Source organism: Procambarus clarkii, chromosome 69, assembly GCF_040958095.1.
Source record: "Procambarus clarkii isolate CNS0578487 chromosome 69, FALCON_Pclarkii_2.0, whole genome shotgun sequence".
Classification (NCBI taxonomy): domain Eukaryota; kingdom Metazoa; phylum Arthropoda; class Malacostraca; order Decapoda; family Cambaridae; genus Procambarus; species Procambarus clarkii.
Window position 1 is genome coordinate 20,658,006 of NC_091218.1, and position 18,611 is coordinate 20,676,616.

The 18,611-nt window shown below is 42.2% G+C and overlaps 2 protein-coding genes across 7 annotated transcripts; both read right to left on the bottom strand.

Annotated features, from left to right (window-relative positions):
* Positions 1–317: 317 nt before the first annotated feature.
* LOC123772086 (uncharacterized) lies at positions 318–9,679 on the bottom strand. 6 transcript variants are annotated; one of them, XM_069311181.1, is made up of 7 exons: positions 9,518–9,679; positions 6,884–6,959; positions 4,348–4,692; positions 3,935–4,078; positions 3,697–3,805; positions 2,898–3,490; positions 318–1,349 (listed from the first exon to the last, which is right to left on the bottom strand). In XM_069311181.1, exons 3-7 carry the CDS (start codon positions 4,384–4,386, stop codon positions 621–623), a joined length of 1,614 nt encoding a protein of 537 aa, XP_069167282.1. In that variant the 5' UTR covers positions 4,387–4,692; positions 6,884–6,959; positions 9,518–9,679; the 3' UTR covers positions 318–620. The 6 variants fall into 6 exon arrangements, with proteins under 6 accessions (XP_069167282.1, XP_045620971.2, XP_045620973.2 ...); XM_045765015.2 differs by lacking the exon at positions 4,348–4,692; XM_045765017.2 differs by lacking the exon at positions 3,697–3,805 and having other exon boundaries at positions 4,486–4,692.
* A 995-nt stretch (positions 9,680–10,674) lies between these two features.
* LOC123772242 (trichohyalin-like) lies at positions 10,675–14,588 on the bottom strand. Its single transcript, XM_069311427.1, has 4 exons — positions 14,568–14,588; positions 11,651–13,083; positions 11,552–11,609; positions 10,675–11,517 (listed from the first exon to the last, which is right to left on the bottom strand). The coding sequence occupies exons 1-4, from the start codon at positions 14,586–14,588 to the stop codon at positions 10,675–10,677; spliced, it is 2,355 nt and encodes a 784-aa protein (XP_069167528.1).
* Positions 14,589–18,611: the final 4,023 nt, after the last annotated feature.

The following is an 18,611-nucleotide window of genomic DNA, read 5'->3' on the forward strand; positions in this document are numbered from 1 at the left end:
CTAACCCAACTGTGCTACAGGGACCTTTTCGATAATCTTTCATTCATTAAGTACCCACATGACCTACCTCAATCAAGAAAACTTAACGAATTTAGTAGTTGCTAGTTTCCTTAATGGAACATTGAAATATTTCAAAATAAACATTAATGGCAGAAATAGCGCCTCAGGTAGATGCCAAGCACCTAGCACATACAGTACTTAACTCATGTGCGGTCATTTCATTCATTATTAGTAAAAGGCTTCGGGCTCAATATGGTTTGTATTGCTAAGTAATAAAAAGTAATAAAAAAAGGACATATTTATGAAAACCACAAGGATCTTTTCAAATATTTATTGTCTAAAATCATACTATTATATCATTTTCAACTATCTTAACACGATAAAAAATAAATATGTATATACTGTATATATCATAAAACCACATGGTAATATATTAATCACTGGTACCGGTGTTGTTGCATTATGTGCTTGCAATCATATCACATTCCTGAATGGTGTGTCTACAATCGCAAGGCACAATATAAATTAGTTCAGTACTGTACTAAATCTAAAACTTTGCTTACAATGGACATAATTCAATATAAAATTTGTACATTATTATTACTTTAAAAAAACAACTATTAATTCATGTTATCCGAGGTCAATCGTTTTCTAAAATAGTCATTAACAAACATCTGGACTTTGTCTCTTAATTTTCTGAGATTTGCTTCTTTCTTTTTTAATTGATCATTTCTTGCTTTAAGTGTTACAAGTTGCTCTTCCATCTCCTTGACTGTAGCTTTTCTCTTCTGCCTACACTTTTTAGATGCCATATTGTTTAACTCTCTTATTCTTTGATATTTCTCTTGTTCTGTGAGTTCAAGCAATGACCGTCTGCCATGCCTTGTAGTGTGACCAGAAATCGTAGCTACAGGTTCCGATGGAGAGGCCACAGGAAGTTCCATTTCTTGGGTTATGCCAAGATCGTCGCACGGAACCGTGTCCCTGAACCTGAGAGGCTTTCTAGAGTTCCTTCTCTGTCTAGTTCCTCTAATCGGACCAACACTAGAGGATGCTGTACTCTCATTCGATACTCCAGACGCAGGTGATGGAGATGCAACCAAACCTTCAAATCCCTCCACTGTCTCATATTTAAGTGCTCTTGACATAGAATTACACCCATCCATCCTTGAAGGAAGTTCGGGTTTCTCCGCTGAATCTGACCCAAGCCAGTGGCCGCTTGTTTGACCTTGTGGAACATTGAGCTGATCCTGTTGAATGCTTACTTGGGAGATGGCTTTGGCTCCTTCAGTGGGCAGTTCTGATTTGGCAAATCTTTCTGCTTCAGATGGAGGTGCTACCTCGAACTCCTGCAAACAGATTTTCTTTTAAAATGCAAATTTCATACACTAAAAATGTATTAAAGTGTTCAAATCTAATATTTTTGTCCTATCAGATGATGAAAATTTACTTAATTATGAGAGATTAAGAAACCACTAATAAAGTGTATGATAAGAATTATTAGGATAATAGAGCAGAAACCAAACCCAGAAGGAATTGTGTGTGGAATTTGAAAAGTCAGAGGAAGTTGATGTTAAAAGGATGTAAACACTGCAGGAATTGGATAGAAGACTGTCAATGGTAGAAGTATACAGTAGGACCATCAATGTTGGAAGTATACAATAGGAATGGGGAGGATTACAGTAGGAACATCAATGTTGGAAGTATACAGTGGGAACATCAATGGTGTAAGTGTAGTAGACATCAACTGTAATAACGTTGAGCCATCATGAAAGCGAGTATTTTCATGTAAAGATTACACTGTTTTATGGCCACTGTAAATGTATACTAGTCAGGTACATAACCAAGAAGTTCATCAAGCAGATCATTGAGGATGCCAGTGGCAGTATGCCATGTGGTGCCAAGTCACTTTGGTGTGCTAGTAGTATCACACGGCAACATTCCTAATCATGCTAGTGACCTGTGCTGGGTCAGCATTCTTCACACAAGGGACTGAGCTAACATCAAGAGTGGATCAGATCTATCATCTACTGACTAGGGCAGTGGAAGCCACCAATACTTGATAGCTAGATATGTGGCCATATATTTTGAACACATGTTACCCATATACATGTACAGTACAGTATCTTATATAATAAAGAAAAGGCCACATAATAAAGAAAAGGCCACAAGAGTTTGTTTTACAACCCCTTTCACACATAAAAGGAAAACAAACTGACTGAGATGGAGGATAGAAACAATGAAGTGGATGGGATGACTTCAAATTGATGGGAGATGGAAAGTCAAAGGAGGAAGTTGTTGAAGTAAGAGGAATAAGATAGGGTATAGGAGAGGACTAAAATAACAGAGAAAGATATAACAAGGAAGAATAAGAGAACAAAGGTGATGGACATTAAGACAGGACTAGATAAGAGATGAATAAGAGGATAACAAGACTATGGAGAACAAGAGAGGGCATTACAATCAACCATGACTATGAAGTAAGTAATTATCAAAAGAAGGTGCCAAGCCAGGGAAACGATGTAGCACCTATGACTATGAAAGGTATAATTATCTGAGAATGTAAATGAATGAAGAAAACAGCCACATACTGTAAGACAGTATGGTATTCTTATTTGTTAACACCTTAACTAAATCATTTTGTTAACTATGAATAGGCAAATTTACCTACTTATAAGCATCTCATAACATTTTATTTCTAGCTGATATCGAGACCAACTTCACACTAGTTGATCATTAACATCAAGACTTCCTTGCTACCTGCATTTTCTACCACTACTGATACCAATTAAGCACCACAATATTCAAGCCTGACAATTACTGTCATGCTGCTTAAGTGTAAACCAATTTATTTTAGTAGAAGATACAGACTACCGTGTATATTTTATGAATCTTACCTCTTGGTCCAAGATGCCAGCCTCATCAAGAGCGCCACTTAAAAGGTCTTGCTCACCGAGGTACATGTCCAGCTCTGTGGAACTTGGATTGCCATTGTCAGGTAAGTCAGAGTCTGGTAAAAGTTTACACATCTGCTCCAGAATATCTGGGGGAATCTCAAAGTCATCATTCCAAGGCATGCTGGGTACAGGATCAAAAATAGGTTGGAAGTTTGTAGAGCTTGTATTTACTTGTGTACTTGATTTTTGTTCACTGGCAGAGACGAGAAAGTCGGAAGGAGATAGCAGGCGCTTAGGTCTGCAAAGGCTTGGTTCAGATGTGGCGGAAATGAAGCAATTTGAATCTTTTACAGAATCACACTGTGTAGTAGACCCATCCAATTCGAACAAGTCTTCAACCTGGTCAGACTGTGAATTACCGTCTGCTGGGGGTGGACTCAGGTCAAAGAATGCCATCGAAGAGGAAGGATATGGAGCAGAGTTCAGAGAATTACTGAAGTCAGCACCCACCGAACTTGCAGTTTCAGTTTCCACTTGCATGTTACTGTCACTGTAACTGTAAGTGTGTGTTCCACTGAACTTTTCATTAAATTCTGAAAGTAGAAAGTAAATATAAGAACAATTTTCTTAAAACAAGATTTTGCAATAAAAATTACACAATTTAAATTCAATCTTTAAATTGTCTACACCATCATAACTAAACAATCCCCTGTTAGACAAAATGGGCATCAGCAAGTTATGGAGTTAGTATGAGGAGTACTGAAGGAAATTAACCAGGGTCTTGGAAATGATCACTCACTGATTTCAGGAGTGTTGAGATCAGACGAGGAACCAGGGATAAAATTGTCCACCGCGGCCATAAACTGATTGTCGTCTCCAAATCCACTCGGCTTCAGCATAAGCTTTGGCTGTAAGAAGTTCCATGAGTAATGCTAGATTTATGCATAAATAAAGAGTATTCTAGTACACGAACAGTCAAAGAAATATACTGTAATACAAGAGCATGGAAAACTAAAATAATATTAAATCACTCTTACCTTCATTTTGATTGAAGTTCCAGCCGCTTTCCCTAGATCTGGGGAAGCCCCTTTCTGATCCGAGATCAGGGCCCCTTTCCCAGTTCCGACACACCGCTCCATTTTGAAGGGGGAAGGCAGCTTCACCGAATACCATTGTGAAATCTGAGAAAAACATTGCAGGGATATTAAAAAAAGAAGTAATTGTCAATAATTACTTACCAAGGTAACTTAACCAGGGACTGACTTGAGAGATGTTCTTTAATTTACACCAATGTGGTCTTTTGAATCTACACATCTATATATTGGAAGCTGATGCTTGATCCTAGAATTATTTTGGTGTACGTTAAGTAAATCAAACAGCGAAAAACAGAGCATGACTTCTCATTGCTCGGTCTTACGCTTGTCAACTCAAGGTAACCTATTATTTTTACCAAAGGCTGCAACATTGCTGTTGGAGATGTGCTCTGCATTGGACAAGATTTGGAACTTCCTGAAGTTATGGCTCCAAAAGCCAAACTATCTTAATTAGTTCTAATTCATATAATTCTTTCCAAGTTGTGGCTTCTTACTACAGACACTGCATTATTATGCACGTGACAATTGGTACAGCTGTGCAACTGTCGACTTCTTGAGATAGGTGTCCACTAAGAACGTGCGTGACAAGGCTAGGTTGCTCCAGCTGTTGCCACACCTCTTCAGGAATGTCCTGCAGCCCTGCTCCAGAAGGTTGCAGGTTAAGGTGCAATGTGCAGGTCACCACACAAGGGACCACCAACCTGAAGCCATATATTCATTACTGTCTTATTCATCACATTCAATCCTTGGATGATAAGAGAAAAAGATTATGCTATAATCAAGATGAATATACATCATTACCTTTTGAATCACTGTACAGTAAAGTAGTAGGCTGACCACTGAAAAATGGCAATTACCTCACTGATGCTGGCAGTGCAACCTGTCCTCTCATAATACATAATATTTTGATGGCCAAATCCCCAACGGACAAAATATACACTACTGTACGAACCATAACGGCTCACAAACAGTCACTCTTTCTGCGTGTGGTCGGTTAGGTTTGGCTTGCACATTTTAGTACACTGTTTTTTGTTTGTTATATCAACACAAGAGGACAGGTTGAGTAGTGTACAGTAGAACAAGAGCTGGAAAAACTGACCCATATTGCAAAGTGGTTTCTCTAAGATTTGTGTAATGCTACAGTTCTATTCATGTATGCTGCACAAATGAAGCTTTCTTAGAGACCTTGCAAATGATGCCAAATATTCCATTCAAAACTACAGTAACAAAACTCAATGAAAAAAGTGAATGTTATGCACTAATTACCCTAAAGCATACCAGGAGACCTGGTTGGGGACCGGGCTGCGGGGACGTTGAGCCCCGAAATCATTGCACGGTAAGCCAAATATATATTCTTAATGTGTCAAATATATAATTCCTCCACCTTTTATATTCTTATAAAAGTTCAAAGGGATGCTGAACCAATATCCCTTAATTCTAAAATATGAAAATGGATGAAGAGGCATCTGGACCATATACTGAATGTTACTGCTCCACACTCAGGAGCTCTTTACTACAGTATCAAAATTAATTGATCATATAGACAACTATTGGAATGTTTGGCACAGATGAATGAGAAGAGAAATAAAGAAAATTTTGAGTACTTCAAAATGTCTTAACCCTGAACTAGCAGAGCCCATATCTCAAGATATTTAATATAAGGAAGTTAGGTATATAACTGCACCTCTACATTGAACATTAAGATTTTTTTCTTTTTATAAGAGTATAAGAAAGACCATGTGGCATTCAAATTTAAATAGCATCTTAACACAACGGATCTCTAAGCCGAATAATCTAATTTCATGAAAAGCGTGTTGCACTGCTGAATATATAACCAACTTCTGCACTGACACTTAGATGTCTAATTACCTCACTAGTCATGATCTCGCGACAACTAGGTAAATCATATACAGGCGACCCCTATATAATACTTGTAGTTATCTTCCTGGAAAATGAAGTATTAGAAAAGTGTTATACAAGCTTTATAATATATGGGGGAAAATTGGCTCCCATTTTCAGACATGATAAAATTGTACATTACACAAATACCGTCATTTAAAACAGCGTGAATGTATTTGAGTGACAGTTGATGGGTTTGTGACAGATGAATAAGTTTGTAATTACCCAAGAGCAATTACAGGAATAGAGCTACAGTTGTGGTGTCCCACCTTCCTAGTACCTGTCATCTAACTTTTGTAAGTCAGCATGACATGATCCGTCTTAAAAGGTATTCCATTAAAAGTGTTTAAATTAGTATCCTTATGTCATATTTTAAAACAATCATAATTCTGCTTAGAAAAGGTAGTTTAACTAAATCTAAGAAAATGAAAATGCCTGTTAATGCTAGGAAAATCAATGCTAACAACTATATTTGCTACAATTTCATAACATCCCTCCTAAGACGTACTCTTGGGGTTAGGTCAGGCTTGACATAAGACAAGATCTTTCCCAATTGGCTTGATAATAGTCCAGGACGGACCGAAACATCATCGTCTCTTCATCTTCTAGTGTGTGGTTTAGTCAACAAGACAAGATCCTATCACTAGACATGATGTTACTGTTTGGCTGCCAGTCACTTAGCCACAGCAATAATTACATATTACAATAAGATGCAAGTCAATTACAGGTTTGAGCTAAATCCGTCTCGTTGGGCCGTGTAATTTTATACACACCAAGACTAACATTGTAATACTATAAATTTCTAGTTAGCTAAATAATTTGATTATATTAATTCACATCTACAAAATTACTACCGTAGTTATACTTTTAACAGAGAATAACAATAAAAACTGAACAAGCCACGTTTAAATGAATGATACATTACAATATAAACTTAAGAGTATGTTAAAAAGGCCAAAGTAAAAGGTAAAAGAGTACGTTAAAAATACTCACTGGATCAGACAAAGAAGGATTTAAATCAATCTTGAAGGGTTGAGGGCCACCAAAGGAAAGCTGGTCACTGCCAGGCCTGAAAGAACAAAAATCTCATTATGTGTACCAAAACAAAAAACACAATATAGTCAAATAACTACACACATCAATATAAAATCAAGTCAACTCTTATAGATGTTAATTATACAAATGTAGCACCAGTGGTCAATCTCAGTGAGCACTTGTAGCACCAGTGGTCAATCTCAGTGAGCACTTGTAGCACCAGTGACCAATCTCTGAGCACTTGTAGCACCAGTGGTCAAGCTCTGAGCACTTGTAACACCAGTGGCCAATCTCAGTGAGCACTTGTAGCACCAGTGACCAATCTCTGAGCACTTGTAGCACCAGTGGTCAAGCTCTGAGCACTTGTAGCACCAGTGGCCAATCTCAGTGAGCACTTGTAGCACCAGTGGCCAATCTCAGTGAGCACTTGTAGCACCAGTGGCCAATCTCAGTGAGCACTTGTAGCACCAGTGGCCAATCTCAGTGAGCACTTGTAGCACCAGTGGCCAATCTCAGTGAGCACTTGTAGCACCAGTGGCCAATCTCAGTGAGCACTTGTAGCACCAGTGGCCAATCTCAGTGAGCACTTGTAGCACCAGTAGCCAATCTCAGTGAGCACTTGTAGCACCAGTGGCCAATCTCAGTGAGCACTTGTAGCACCAGTGGCCAATCTCAGTGAGCACTTGTAGCACCAGTGGCCAATCTCACTGAGCACTTGTAGCACCAGTGGCCAATCTCACTGAGCACTTGTAGCACCAGTGGCCAATATAGTGAACACGTCCAGCACCAGTGGCCAATCTCAGTGAGCACTTGTAGCACCAGTGGCCAATATAGTGAACACGTCCAGCACCAGTGGCCAATATAGTGAACACGTCCAGCACCAGTGGCCAATATAGTGAACACATCCAGCACCAGTGGCCAATACAGTGAACACGTCCAGCACCAGTGGCCAATCTCAGTGAGCACTTGTAGCACCAGTGGCCAATATAGTGAACACGTCCAGCACCAGTGGCCAATATAGTGAACACGTCCAGCACCAGTGGCCAATATAGTGAACACGTCCAGCACCAGTGGCCAATATGGTGAACACGTCCAGCACCAGTGGCCAATATGGTGAACACGTCCAGCACCAGTGGCCAATATGGTGAACACGTCCAGCACCAGTGGCCAATATGATGAACACGTCCAGCACCAGTGGCCAATATGGTGAACACGTCCAGCACCAGTGGCCAATATGGTGAACACGTCCAGCACCAGTGGCCAATATGGCGAACACGTCCGGCACCAGTGGCCAATATAGTGAACACGTCCGGCACCAGTGGCCAATATGGTGAACACGTCCGGCACCAGTGACCAATATAGTGAACACGTCCGGCACCAGTGGCCAATATGGTGAACACGTCCGGCACCAGTGACCAATATAGTGAACACGTCCGGCACCAGTGGCCAATATAGTGAACACGTCCGGCACCAGTGGCCAATATAGTGAACACGTCCGGCACCAGTGGCCAATATAGTGAACACGTCCGGCACCAGTGGCCAATATAGTGAACACGTCCGGCACCAGTGGCCAATATAGTGAACACGTCCGGCACCAGTGGCCAATATAGTGAACACGTCCGGCACCAGTGGCCAATATAGTGAACACGTCCGGCACCAGTGACCAATATAGTGAACACGTCCAGCACCGGTGACCAATATAGTGAACACGTCCAGCACCGGTGACCAATATGGTGAACACGTCCAGCACCAGTGACCAATATGGTGAACACGTCCAGCACCAGTGGCCAATATGGTGAACACGTCCAGCACCGGTGACCAATATGGTGAACACGTCCAGCACCGGTGACCAATATAGTGAACACGTCCGGCACCAGTGGCCAATATGGTGAACACGTCCGGCACCAGTGACCAATATAGTGAACACGTCCAGCACCGGTGACCAATATAGTGAACACGTCCAGCACCAGTGAACACGGTCAGGACTAAATTTCACTATACCATTAGGACATAGCATATCGCAGCACTTTGTTCATACAGTATTTGAACAAATTATGACTAATTTAAATATAGCTTTTTAAACTAGTCATTTCTTCATAAAAACTAATAAAAGGCAATTTAATATATAATAATTAATATTACGTTACCAATTGCCGTAACGAAGGAGTCACGTGTCGAGGACCGAACCTGGTCAAGCAGTGTCATCAGTGACAATGTTAACTCAGTGACATTAACTATTAACTCCATTAACATTGGAGTTAACTCTTTAATAGTCGGAGAATGTTAGTTTTTCTCGACCAATATCACGTGATCAACATACAGGATGACTTGTGTTTTTACAAGATTAACACTTGAGTACACAAGGTAAATGTGTCAATTTAGACCTATAGGTGTGCGTATATTCCACACTTGTGAATTCTTATCCTTTTTCGATGTGAATAACTTTACGGCCGCTGCCATAATACTTCACCAAGGACTGGCACCTTCCGTCACTCAAGAGCACCGCCACAAAATTTTCCTAGTCACTATGTCATCAAAAAATAACTTTCCAATTCTTAATTCTATGTTAAAATATGCTTAAGTGGAATTTACCTTTCCAAACGTACAATTAGTACGACAGAGAACGCTTTTGTACACTATGAGAGGGTTTGACACCCATAAGGTGATACAACTCGCGCTAGAGACAGGTGTGCCAGAGCCAGACGTGCAGACATCCGTGTCCACCAAAAGTAAGCTAGGAAATGCCACAGGCTGCCTGCCGCGCTTCTATATATAATCTACGTGACGTCACGATATGACATCACTTTCAACCAATCAGGGCAAGTATTGTGTCCCGGCCCTCCCAAACGTATTTGACTAAATATGAAGATTCTATGTTATGTGACATATTAACATGTAGTGTAATTATCCATTATTAATATATAGCATTATATGAATTAAAAATAATTTTTAAAATTTATTAATATGCTTTAAGTGAAATAATTCGATGGAAAAATCGAAATATTTGAGGCAAAAGTTGCTCGGCCAGAGCAACCCATACACGATAACACATGTTAGCGAGTTTACATGTATTGCTCGTCAGTTATCTATAGGCCATGAAAATTATTGAACTACAGACAAAAATAGAAATTACTCTTACCAATATTTACGAAATATTTAATCAAACGGGTTTAAAATAATAGGAAACTGTAAAGCGTTCGCTGACGCATATAATTCACGCAAACACTTATTCCCAAATAAATATTCATATTTCGTGGTTTTCACGAACGTTTCTTCTTCATTCAGAGATGTAGAGAATGTGAATACCATACAACAATCACATTTTATAAATACAGCGAGAAATACGCCTTCAGTGCCCTCTAAAATCGCTCAATTAATTGATTGGAAATCCAACGCCAGCAGCTTGCGGTCGGCGGTCGGCCGCGGCCTCAGAGGATTATTGCACCATGTTGGAACACCGCGACCCCCATCCACACCTCCACCAAACAATTTAAATTCTAAAACTCTGCCATAAATACTTAGATTACGGTTCTAATTCTTCTAAAATATACTCCAGCGTCAACGCAGGCGCTTCCTAGCAGGAGCGGCGAAATCAAGCAGCCATTGGCTGTCTTGACAGAAGTGCCAGATCTGCCACCATGTCTAGGCACTGAACATTTTATTGTGGCATATTCCTTGCTTCTCCTGCTGCTTCACCTATTTCTCCTGCTGTTTCTTTTTCTCTTTCTCCTGCTCATTCTATTGCGGTTTCACCTGTTTTTCCTGATGTTGATTCTGCTATTTCCCCTGCTGTTTTCTTGATGTTTCTCTTGATGTTTCTCCTGATGTTTCTCCAGATGTTTCTCCTGCTGTTTCTCCTGCTGTTTCTCCTGCTGTTTCTCCTGATGTTTCTCCTGATGTTTCTCCTGACGTTTCTCTTGATGTTTCTCCTGCTGTTTCTCCTGCTGTTTCTCCAGATGTTTCTCCTGCTGTTTCTCCCGCTGTTTCTCCTGATGTTTCTCCTGATGTTTCTCCTGACGTTTCTCTTGATGTTTCTCCTGCTGTTTCTCCTGCTGTTTCTCCTGCTGTTTCTCCAGATGTTTCTCCTGCTGTTTCTCCCGCTGTTTCTCCAGATGTTTCTCCTGCTGTTTCTCCTGATGTTTCTCCTGCTGTTTCTCCTGCTGTTTCTCTTGATGTTTCTCCTGCTGTTTCTCCTGCTGTTTCTCCTGCTGTTTCTCCTGCTGTTTCTCCTGCTGTTTCTCCCGCTGTTTCTCCTGCTGTTTCTCCTGCTGTTTCTCCTGCTGTTTCTCCTGATGTTTCTCCTGATGTTTCTCCTGACGTTTCTCTTGATGTTTCTCCTGCTGTTTCTCCTGCTGTTTCTCCTGCTGTTTCTCCAGATGTTTCTCCTGCTGTTTCTCCCGCTGTTTCTCCTGATGTTTCTCCTGCTGTTTCTCCTGCTGTTTCTCCTGCTGTTTCTCCTGCTGTTTCTCCTGCTGTTTCTCCTGATGTTTCTCCTGCTGTTTCTCTTGATGTTTCTCTTGATGTTTCTCCTGCTGTTTCTCCTGCTGTTTCTCCTGCTGTTTCTCCAGATGTTTCTCCTGCTGTTTCTCCCGCTGTTTCTCCTGATGTTTCTCCTGCTGTTTCTACTGCTGTTTCTCCTGCTGTTTCTCCTGATGTTTCTCCTGATGTTTCTCCTGCTGTTTCTCTTGATGTTTTTCTTGATGTTTCTCCTGCCGTTTCTCCTGCTGTTTCTCCTGCTGTTTCTCCTGCTGTTTCTCCTGATGTTTCTCCTGCTGTTTCTCTTGATGTTTTTCTTGATGTTTCTCCTGCCGTTTCTCCTGCTGTTTCTCTTGATGTTTTTCTTGATGTTTCTCCTGCCGTTTCTCCTGCTGTTTCTCCTGCTGTTTCTCCTGCTGTTTCTCATGATGTTTCTCCTGCTGTTTCTCTTGATGTTTCTCCTGCTGTTTCTCCTGCTGTTTCTCCTGGTGTTTCTCCTGGTGTTTCTCCTGATGTTTCTCCTGACGTTTCTCCTGCTGTTTCTCCTGCTGTTTCTCTTGATGTTTCTCTTGTTGATTCTCCTGCTGTTTCTCCTGCTGTTTATCCTGATGTTTCTCCTGCTGTTTATCGTGATGTTTCTCCTGCTGTTTCTCTTGATGTTTCTCCTGCTGTTTCTCCTGCTGTTTCTCCTGCTGTTTCTCCTGATGTTTTTCCTGCTGTTTATCCTGATGTTTCTCCTGATGTTTATCCTGCTGTTTATCCTGCTGTTTCTCCTGCTGTTTCTCCTGATGTTTATCCTGCTGTTTATCCTGATGTTTATCCTGATGTTTCTCCTGATGTTTATCCTGCTGTTTCTCCTGATGTTTCTCCTGATGTTTCTCCTGCTGTTTCTCCTGCTGTTTCTCTTGATGTTTCTCCTGCTGTTTATCCTGACGTTTCTCCTGCTGTTTCTCTTGATGTTTCTCCTGCTGTTTCTCCTGATGTTTCTCCTGCTGTTTCTCCTGCTGTTTCTCCTGCTGTTTCTCCTGCTGTTTATCCTGATGCTTATCCTGCTGTTTCTCCTGATGTTTCTCCTGCTGTTTCTCCTGCTGTTTCTCCTGCTGTTTCTCCTGCTGTTTCTCCTGCTGTTTCTCCTGATGTTTCTCCTGCTGTTTCTCCTGATGTTTATCCTGCTGTTTCTCCTGCTGTTTATCCTGCTGTTTATCCTGCTGTTTCTCCTGATGTTTCTCCTGCTGTTTATCCTGCTGTTTCTCCTGATGTTTCTCCTGCTGTTTATCCTGCTGTTTATCCTGCTGTTTCTCCTGATGTTTCTCCTGCTGTTTATCCTGCTGTTTATCCTGATGTTTCTCCTGCTGTTTCTCCTGATGTTTCTCCTGCTGTTTATCCTGATGTTTCTCCTGATATTTCTCCTGCTGTTTCTCCTGATGTTTCTCCTGCTGTTTCTCCTGATGTTTCTCCTGCTGTTTCTCCTGCTGTTTCTCCTGCTGTTTCTCTTGATGTTTCTCCTGATGTTTCTCCTGCTGTTTCTCCTGATGTTTCTCTTGATATTTCTCCTGCTGTTTCTCCTGTTTCTCCTGATATTTCTCCTGCTGTTTCTCCTGATGTTTCTCCTGCTGTTTCTCCTGCTGTTTCTCTTGATGTTTCTCCTGATGTTTCTCCTGCTGTTTCTCCTGCTGTTTCTCCTGCTGTTTCTCTTAATATTTCTCCTGCTGTTTCTCCTGATGTTTCTCCTGATATTTCTCCTGCTGTTTCTCCTGATGTTTCTCCTGCTGTTTCTCCTGCTGTTTCTCCTGCTGTTTCTCCTGCTGTTTCTCCTGATGTTTCTCCTGATGTTTCTCCTGATGTTTCTCTTGATGTTTATCCAGAGTGTGGGTTTCTGAGGTGAGTGTGGGGCATTTATTTATTTATATATATATTTATTTATTTATTTATTTATTTATTTATTTATTTATATACAAGAAGGTACATTAAGTTCATGAGAGTACAGAGACTTGAAGTATTACATTCTTGTAAAGCCACTAGCACGCATAGTGTTTCGGGCAGACCCTTAATCTAACATATGATCTTAAGAAGGTAATTTATAGCAAAATTAAAAAAAAAAAAATTACATGTACATTGTGAGTACAAAAATACATAGTAAGAAAGTATAAAAACACATCGCAAGGTACCAAAACCCATTGCAAGAAAGTACAAAAAAAATGCATTGTATAAGAAATTTGGCAGTAAAAAAGGTAGGTACATTAAAGTAAATTTAAGGGTCATCCATAAGTACATTTTAGCATAATTTGAGTTTATTTCAAGATATAATGTAGCAAACATGTGTATAATATGATACAAGATAGCAGCAATGATTACAATGGTAAGTTGTATGGCATAGGTACATATATTGGGGGATTGAGTAGCACTAGAGACAGTGAGAGTTAAAGCACAAGGTAGGAAATTATGAAGACGAAATTAGGTACTTTATGGTTTTATTTTTGAATAAGGCAAAAGTTGGACAGCTTTTCAATTCATTAGGGAGTGAGTTCCATAGACTAGGTCCCTTTATTTGCATAGAATGTTTACACAGGTTAAGTTTAACTCTGGGGATATCAAAGAGATATTTATGTCTGGTGTGGTGATTATGTGTTCTATTACATCTGTCCAGGAAGAGTTTCAGAACAGGGTTTGTACTTAAGAAAAGGTTTTGTAAATGTAATTGACACAAGAGAATGTGTGGAGTGAACTTATGTTTAGCGTGTCTAGGGGGGAGCTGTGTGTCTAGAGCATGAGTGTGGCGGGAGAGGACAGTGTGATATAAACATCAGAGGTGATATTATCAGTGTGATATAAACATCAGAGGGCTGTGGTGGTTATGTGGGCCTGCGGGCCGCTCCAAGCAACAGCCTAGTGGACCAAACTCTCACAAGTCAAGCCTGGCCCCGGGCCGGGCTTGGGGAGTAGAAGAACTCCCAGAACCCCATCAACCAGGTATCAACCAGGCGGGAGAGGGCAGTGTGGAGCATGACAGTGTAGCGGGAGAGGGCAGTGTGGAGCATGACAGTGTAGCGGGAGAGGGCAGTGTCCCCCACGCAACACACCCGTCATGTTGATCAACACATGACTATGTATCCAGGTAGAGCGCTTATACTCCATTTTGGGCTCTTGCCAAACACTAAACACATACCATCGGGTCTTCAGTTATCATGTATATTTATATGTATACAATTATACTGTATATTTTACCCCGCAAGATGCAATCATCAATTAATTCGCGAATAAAGTAGGGAATAAGAAAGAAGCTACGATATAGGAGCAATGAAAGGGTCCTGTAGCGCAGTAGTCTATGTGTACGGCTTAAGGTTCCCAGGTTTGATCCCTGGGCGGGACAGAGACGATTGGGCACGTTTCCTTTCACCTGATGCCTCTGTTCACCCAACACTAAAAAGTTACCTTTGAGTTAGGCAAATGTTGTGGGGTTATATCTTGGGTGAGGTTGCTACTTGGGCTTCTTGATTGGTAGTAGTGGTGGTTGTTGGTAGTAGTGTGGTGGTTGTTGGTAGTAGTGGTGGTTGTTGGTAGTAGTGGTGGTTGTTGGTAGTAGTGTGGTGGTTGTTGGTAGTAGTGGTGGTTGTTGGTAGTAGTGGTGGTTGTTGGTAGTAGTGGTGGTTGTTGGTAGTAGTGTGGTGGTTGTTGGTAGTGTGGTGGTTGTTGGTAGTAGTGGTGGTTGTTGGTAGTAGTGTGGTGGTTGTTGGTAGTAGTGTGGTGGTTGTTGGTAGTAGTGTGGTGGTTGTTGGTAGTAGTGGTGGTTGTTGGTAGTAGTGGTGGTTGTTGGTAGTAGTGTGGTGGTTGTTGGTAGTAGTGTGGTGGTTGTTGGTAGTAGTGGTGGTTGTTGGTAGTAGTGGTGGTTGTTGGTAGTAGTGTGGTGGTTGTTAGTAGTAGTGTGGTGGTTGTTGGTAGTAGTGTGGTGGTTGTTGGTAGTAGTGTGGTGGTTGTTGGTAGTAGTGTGGTGGTTGTTGGTAGTAGTGTGGTGGTTGTTGGTAGTAGTGTGGTGGTTGTTGGTAGTAGTGGTGGTTGTTGGTAGTAGTGGTGGTTGTTGGTAGTAGTGTGGTGGTTGTTGGTAGTAGTGGTGGTTGTTGGTAGTAGTGTGGTGGTTGTTGGTAGTAGTGTGGTGGTTGTTGGTAGTAGTGCTGGTTGTTGGTAGTAGTATGGTGGTTGTTGGTAGTAGTGTGGTGGTTGTTGGTAGTAGTGTGGTGGTTGTTGGTAGTAGTGGTGGTTGTTGGTAGTAGTAGTGGTTGTTGGTAGTAGTGGTGGTTGTTGGTAGTAGTGTGGTGGTTGTTGGTAGTAGTGTGGTGGTTGTTGGTAGTAGTATGGTGGTTGTTTGTAGTAGTGGTGGTTGTTGGTAGTAGTGTGGTGGTTGTTGGTAGTAGTGTGGTGGTTGTTGGTAGTAGTGTGGTGGTTGTTGGTAGTAGTGGTGGTTGTTGGTAGTAGTGTGGTGGTTGTTGGTAGTAGTGGTGGTTGTTGGTAGTAGTGTGGTGGTTGTTGGTAGTAGTGTGGTGGTTGTTGGTAGTAGTGGTGGTTGTTGGTAGTAGTGGTGGTTGTTGGTAGTAGTGTGGTGGTTGTTGGTAGTAGTATGGTGGTTGTTGGTAGTAGTGTGGTGGTTGTTGGTAGTAGTGGTGGTTGTTGGTAGTAGTGTGGTGGTTGTTGGTAGTAGTGTGGTGGTTGTTGGTAGTAGTGTGGTGGTTGTTGGTAGTAGTGGTGGTTGTTGGTAGTAGTGGTGGTTGTTGGTAGTAGTGGTGGTTGTTGGTAGTAGTGTGGTGGTTGTTGGTAGTAGTGTGGTGGTTGTTGGTAGTAGTGTGGTGGTTGTTGGTAGTAGTGTGGTGGTTGTTGGTAGTAGTGGTGGTTGTTGGTAGTAGTGTGGTGGTTGTTGGTAGTAGTGGTGGTTGTTGGTAGTAGTGTGGTGGTTGTTGGTAGTAGTGGTGGTTGTTGGTAGTAGTGGTGGTTGTTGGTAGTAGTGTGGTGGTTGTTGGTAGTAGTGTGGTGGTTGTTGGTAGTAGTGGTGGTTGTTGGTAGTAGTGTGGTGGTTGTTGGTAGTAGTGTGGTGGTTGTTGGTAGTAGTGGTGGTTGTTGGTAGTAGTGTGGTGGTTGTTGGTAGTAGTGTGGTGGTTGTTGGTAGTAGTGGTGGTTGTTGGTAGTAGTGTGGTGGTTGTTGGTAGTAGTGTGGTGGTTGTTGGTAGTAGTGGTGGTTGTTGGTAGTAGTGTGGTGGTTGTTGGTAGTAGTGTGGTGGTTGTTGGTAGTAGTGGTGGTTGTTGGTAGTAGTGTGGTGGTTGTTGGTAGTAGTGGTGGTTGTTGGTAGTAGTGGTGGTTGTTGGTAGTAGTGTGGTGGTTGTTGGTAGTAGTGTGGTGGTTGTTGGTAGTAGTGTGGTGGTTGTTGGTAGTAGTGGTGGTTGTTGGTAGTAGTATGGTGGTTGTTGGTAGTAGTGGTGGTTGTTGGTAGTAGTGGTGGTTGTTGGTAGTAGTATGGTGGTTGTTGGTAGTAGTGGTGGTTGTTGGTAGTAGTATGGTGGTTGTTGGTAGTAGTGGTGGTTGTTGGTAGTAGTATGGTGGTTGTTGGTAGTAGTGGTGGTTGTTGGTAGTAGTGTGGTGGTTGTTGGTAGTAGTGTGGTGGTTGTTGGTAGTAGTGTGGTGGTTGTTGGTAGTAGTGGTGGTTGTTAGTAGTAGTGTGGTGGTTGTTGGTAGTAGTGTGGTGGTTGTTGGTAGTAGTGGTGGTTGTTGGTAGTAGTGTGGTGGTTGTTGGTAGTAGTGTGGTGGTTGTTGGTAGTAGTGGTGGTTGTTGGTAGTAGTGTGGTGGTTGTTGGTAGTAGTGTGGTGGTTGTTGGTAGTAGTGGTGGTTGTTGGTAGTATTGTGGTGGTTGTTGGTAGTAGTGTGGTGGTTGTTGGTAGTAGTGTGGTGGTTGTTGGTAGTAGTGATTGTTGGTAGTAGTGGTGGTTGTTGGTAGTAGTGTGGTGGTTGTTGGTAGTAGTGTGGTGGTTGTTGGTAGTAGTGTGGTGGTTGTTGGTAGTAGTGGTGGTTGTTGGTAGTAGTGGTGGTTGTTGGTAGTAGTGTGGTGGTTGTTGGTAGTAGTGTGGTGGTTGTTGGTAGTAGTGTGGTGGTTGTTGGTAGTAGTGTGGTGGTTGTTGGTAGTAGTGTGGTGGTTGTTGGTAGTAGTGGTGGTTGTTGGTAGTAGTGTGGTGGTTGTTGGTAGTAGTGGTGGTTGTTGGTAGTAGTGTGGTGGTTGTTGGTAGTAGTGTGGTGGTTGTTGGTAGTAGTGTGGTGGTTGTTGGTAGTAGTGTGGTGGTTGTTGGTAGTAGTGTGGTGGTTGTTGGTAGTAGTGTGGTGGTTGTTGGTAGTAGTGGTGGTTGTTGGTAGTAGTGTGGTGGTTGTTGGTAGTAGTGGTGGTTGTTGGTAGTAGTGTGGTGGTTGTTGGTAGTAGTGTGGTGGTTGTTGGTAGTAGTGTGGTGGTTGTTGGTAGTAGTGGTGGTTGTTGGTAGTAGTGTGGTGGTTGTTGGTAGTAGTGTGGTGGTTGTTGGTAGTAGTGTGGTGGTTGTTGGTAGTAGTGGTGGTTGTTGGTAGTAGTGTGGTGGTTGTTGGTAGTAGTGGTGGTTGTTGGTAGTAGTGGTGGTTGTTGGTAGTAGTGGTGGTTGTTGGTAGTAGTGTGGTGGTTGTTGGTAGTAGTGGTGGTTGTTGGTAGTAGTGGTGGTTGTTGGTAGTAGTGGTGGTTGTTGGTAGTAGTGTGGTGGTTGTTGGTAGTAGTGGTGGTTGTTGGTAGTAGTGGTGGTTGTCGGTAGTAGTGGTGATTGGTAGTTGTAGTGGTTGAGAGCGGTGGGCGTGGTAGTGTGGTGGTGATGGCTGTTGTAACCTGGAGACCATGTTTACCACAGCTGTCCCCAAGGTAACCCCCGCCCCCCCCCCCACACACCCCCCCCCACACTACTTCACTAGTCCACACTAAAACTCCCCCCCCCCCCCTCTTTCACCTTTTCCCGCTCTACACACCAACCAACCCAGTACTCCGGCCTAGGGGCTTCCCTAGATAAATTTTAAATTTTGCCCCGAGGGGCGAGTTTATTGGGCAGCGCCACTCATCTTGTGAGTGGACACACCGCCATAGTGACAGTATTGGGCAGCGTCCACTCATCTTGTGAGTGGACACACCGCCATAGTGACAGTATTGGGCAGCGTCACTCATC

Coding starts and splice junctions, on each gene's coding strand:
- LOC123772086 (XM_069311181.1), bottom strand. CDS start 4,386: ATGCAGAGCACATCTCCAACAGCAATGTTGCAGCCTTTG. Junction 3,491..3,696: donor TCTCAACACTCCTGAAATCA/GTGAGTGATCAT, acceptor TTCTACTTTCAG/AATTTAATGAAAAGTTCAGT. Junction 1,350..2,897: donor CTGGCATCTTGGACCAAGAG/GTAAGATTCATA, acceptor ATCTGTTTGCAG/GAGTTCGAGGTAGCACCTCC.
- LOC123772242 (XM_069311427.1), bottom strand. CDS start 14,588: ATGATAACTGAAGACCCGATG. Junction 13,084..14,567: donor TGATAACTGAAGACCCGATG/GTATGTGTTTAG, acceptor GAGAAACAGCAG/GAGAAACAGCAGGAGAAACA. Junction 11,518..11,551: donor AAACAGCAGGAGAAACAGCA/GTAGAAACAGCA, acceptor CAGGAGAAACAG/CGGGAGAAACAGCAGGAGAA.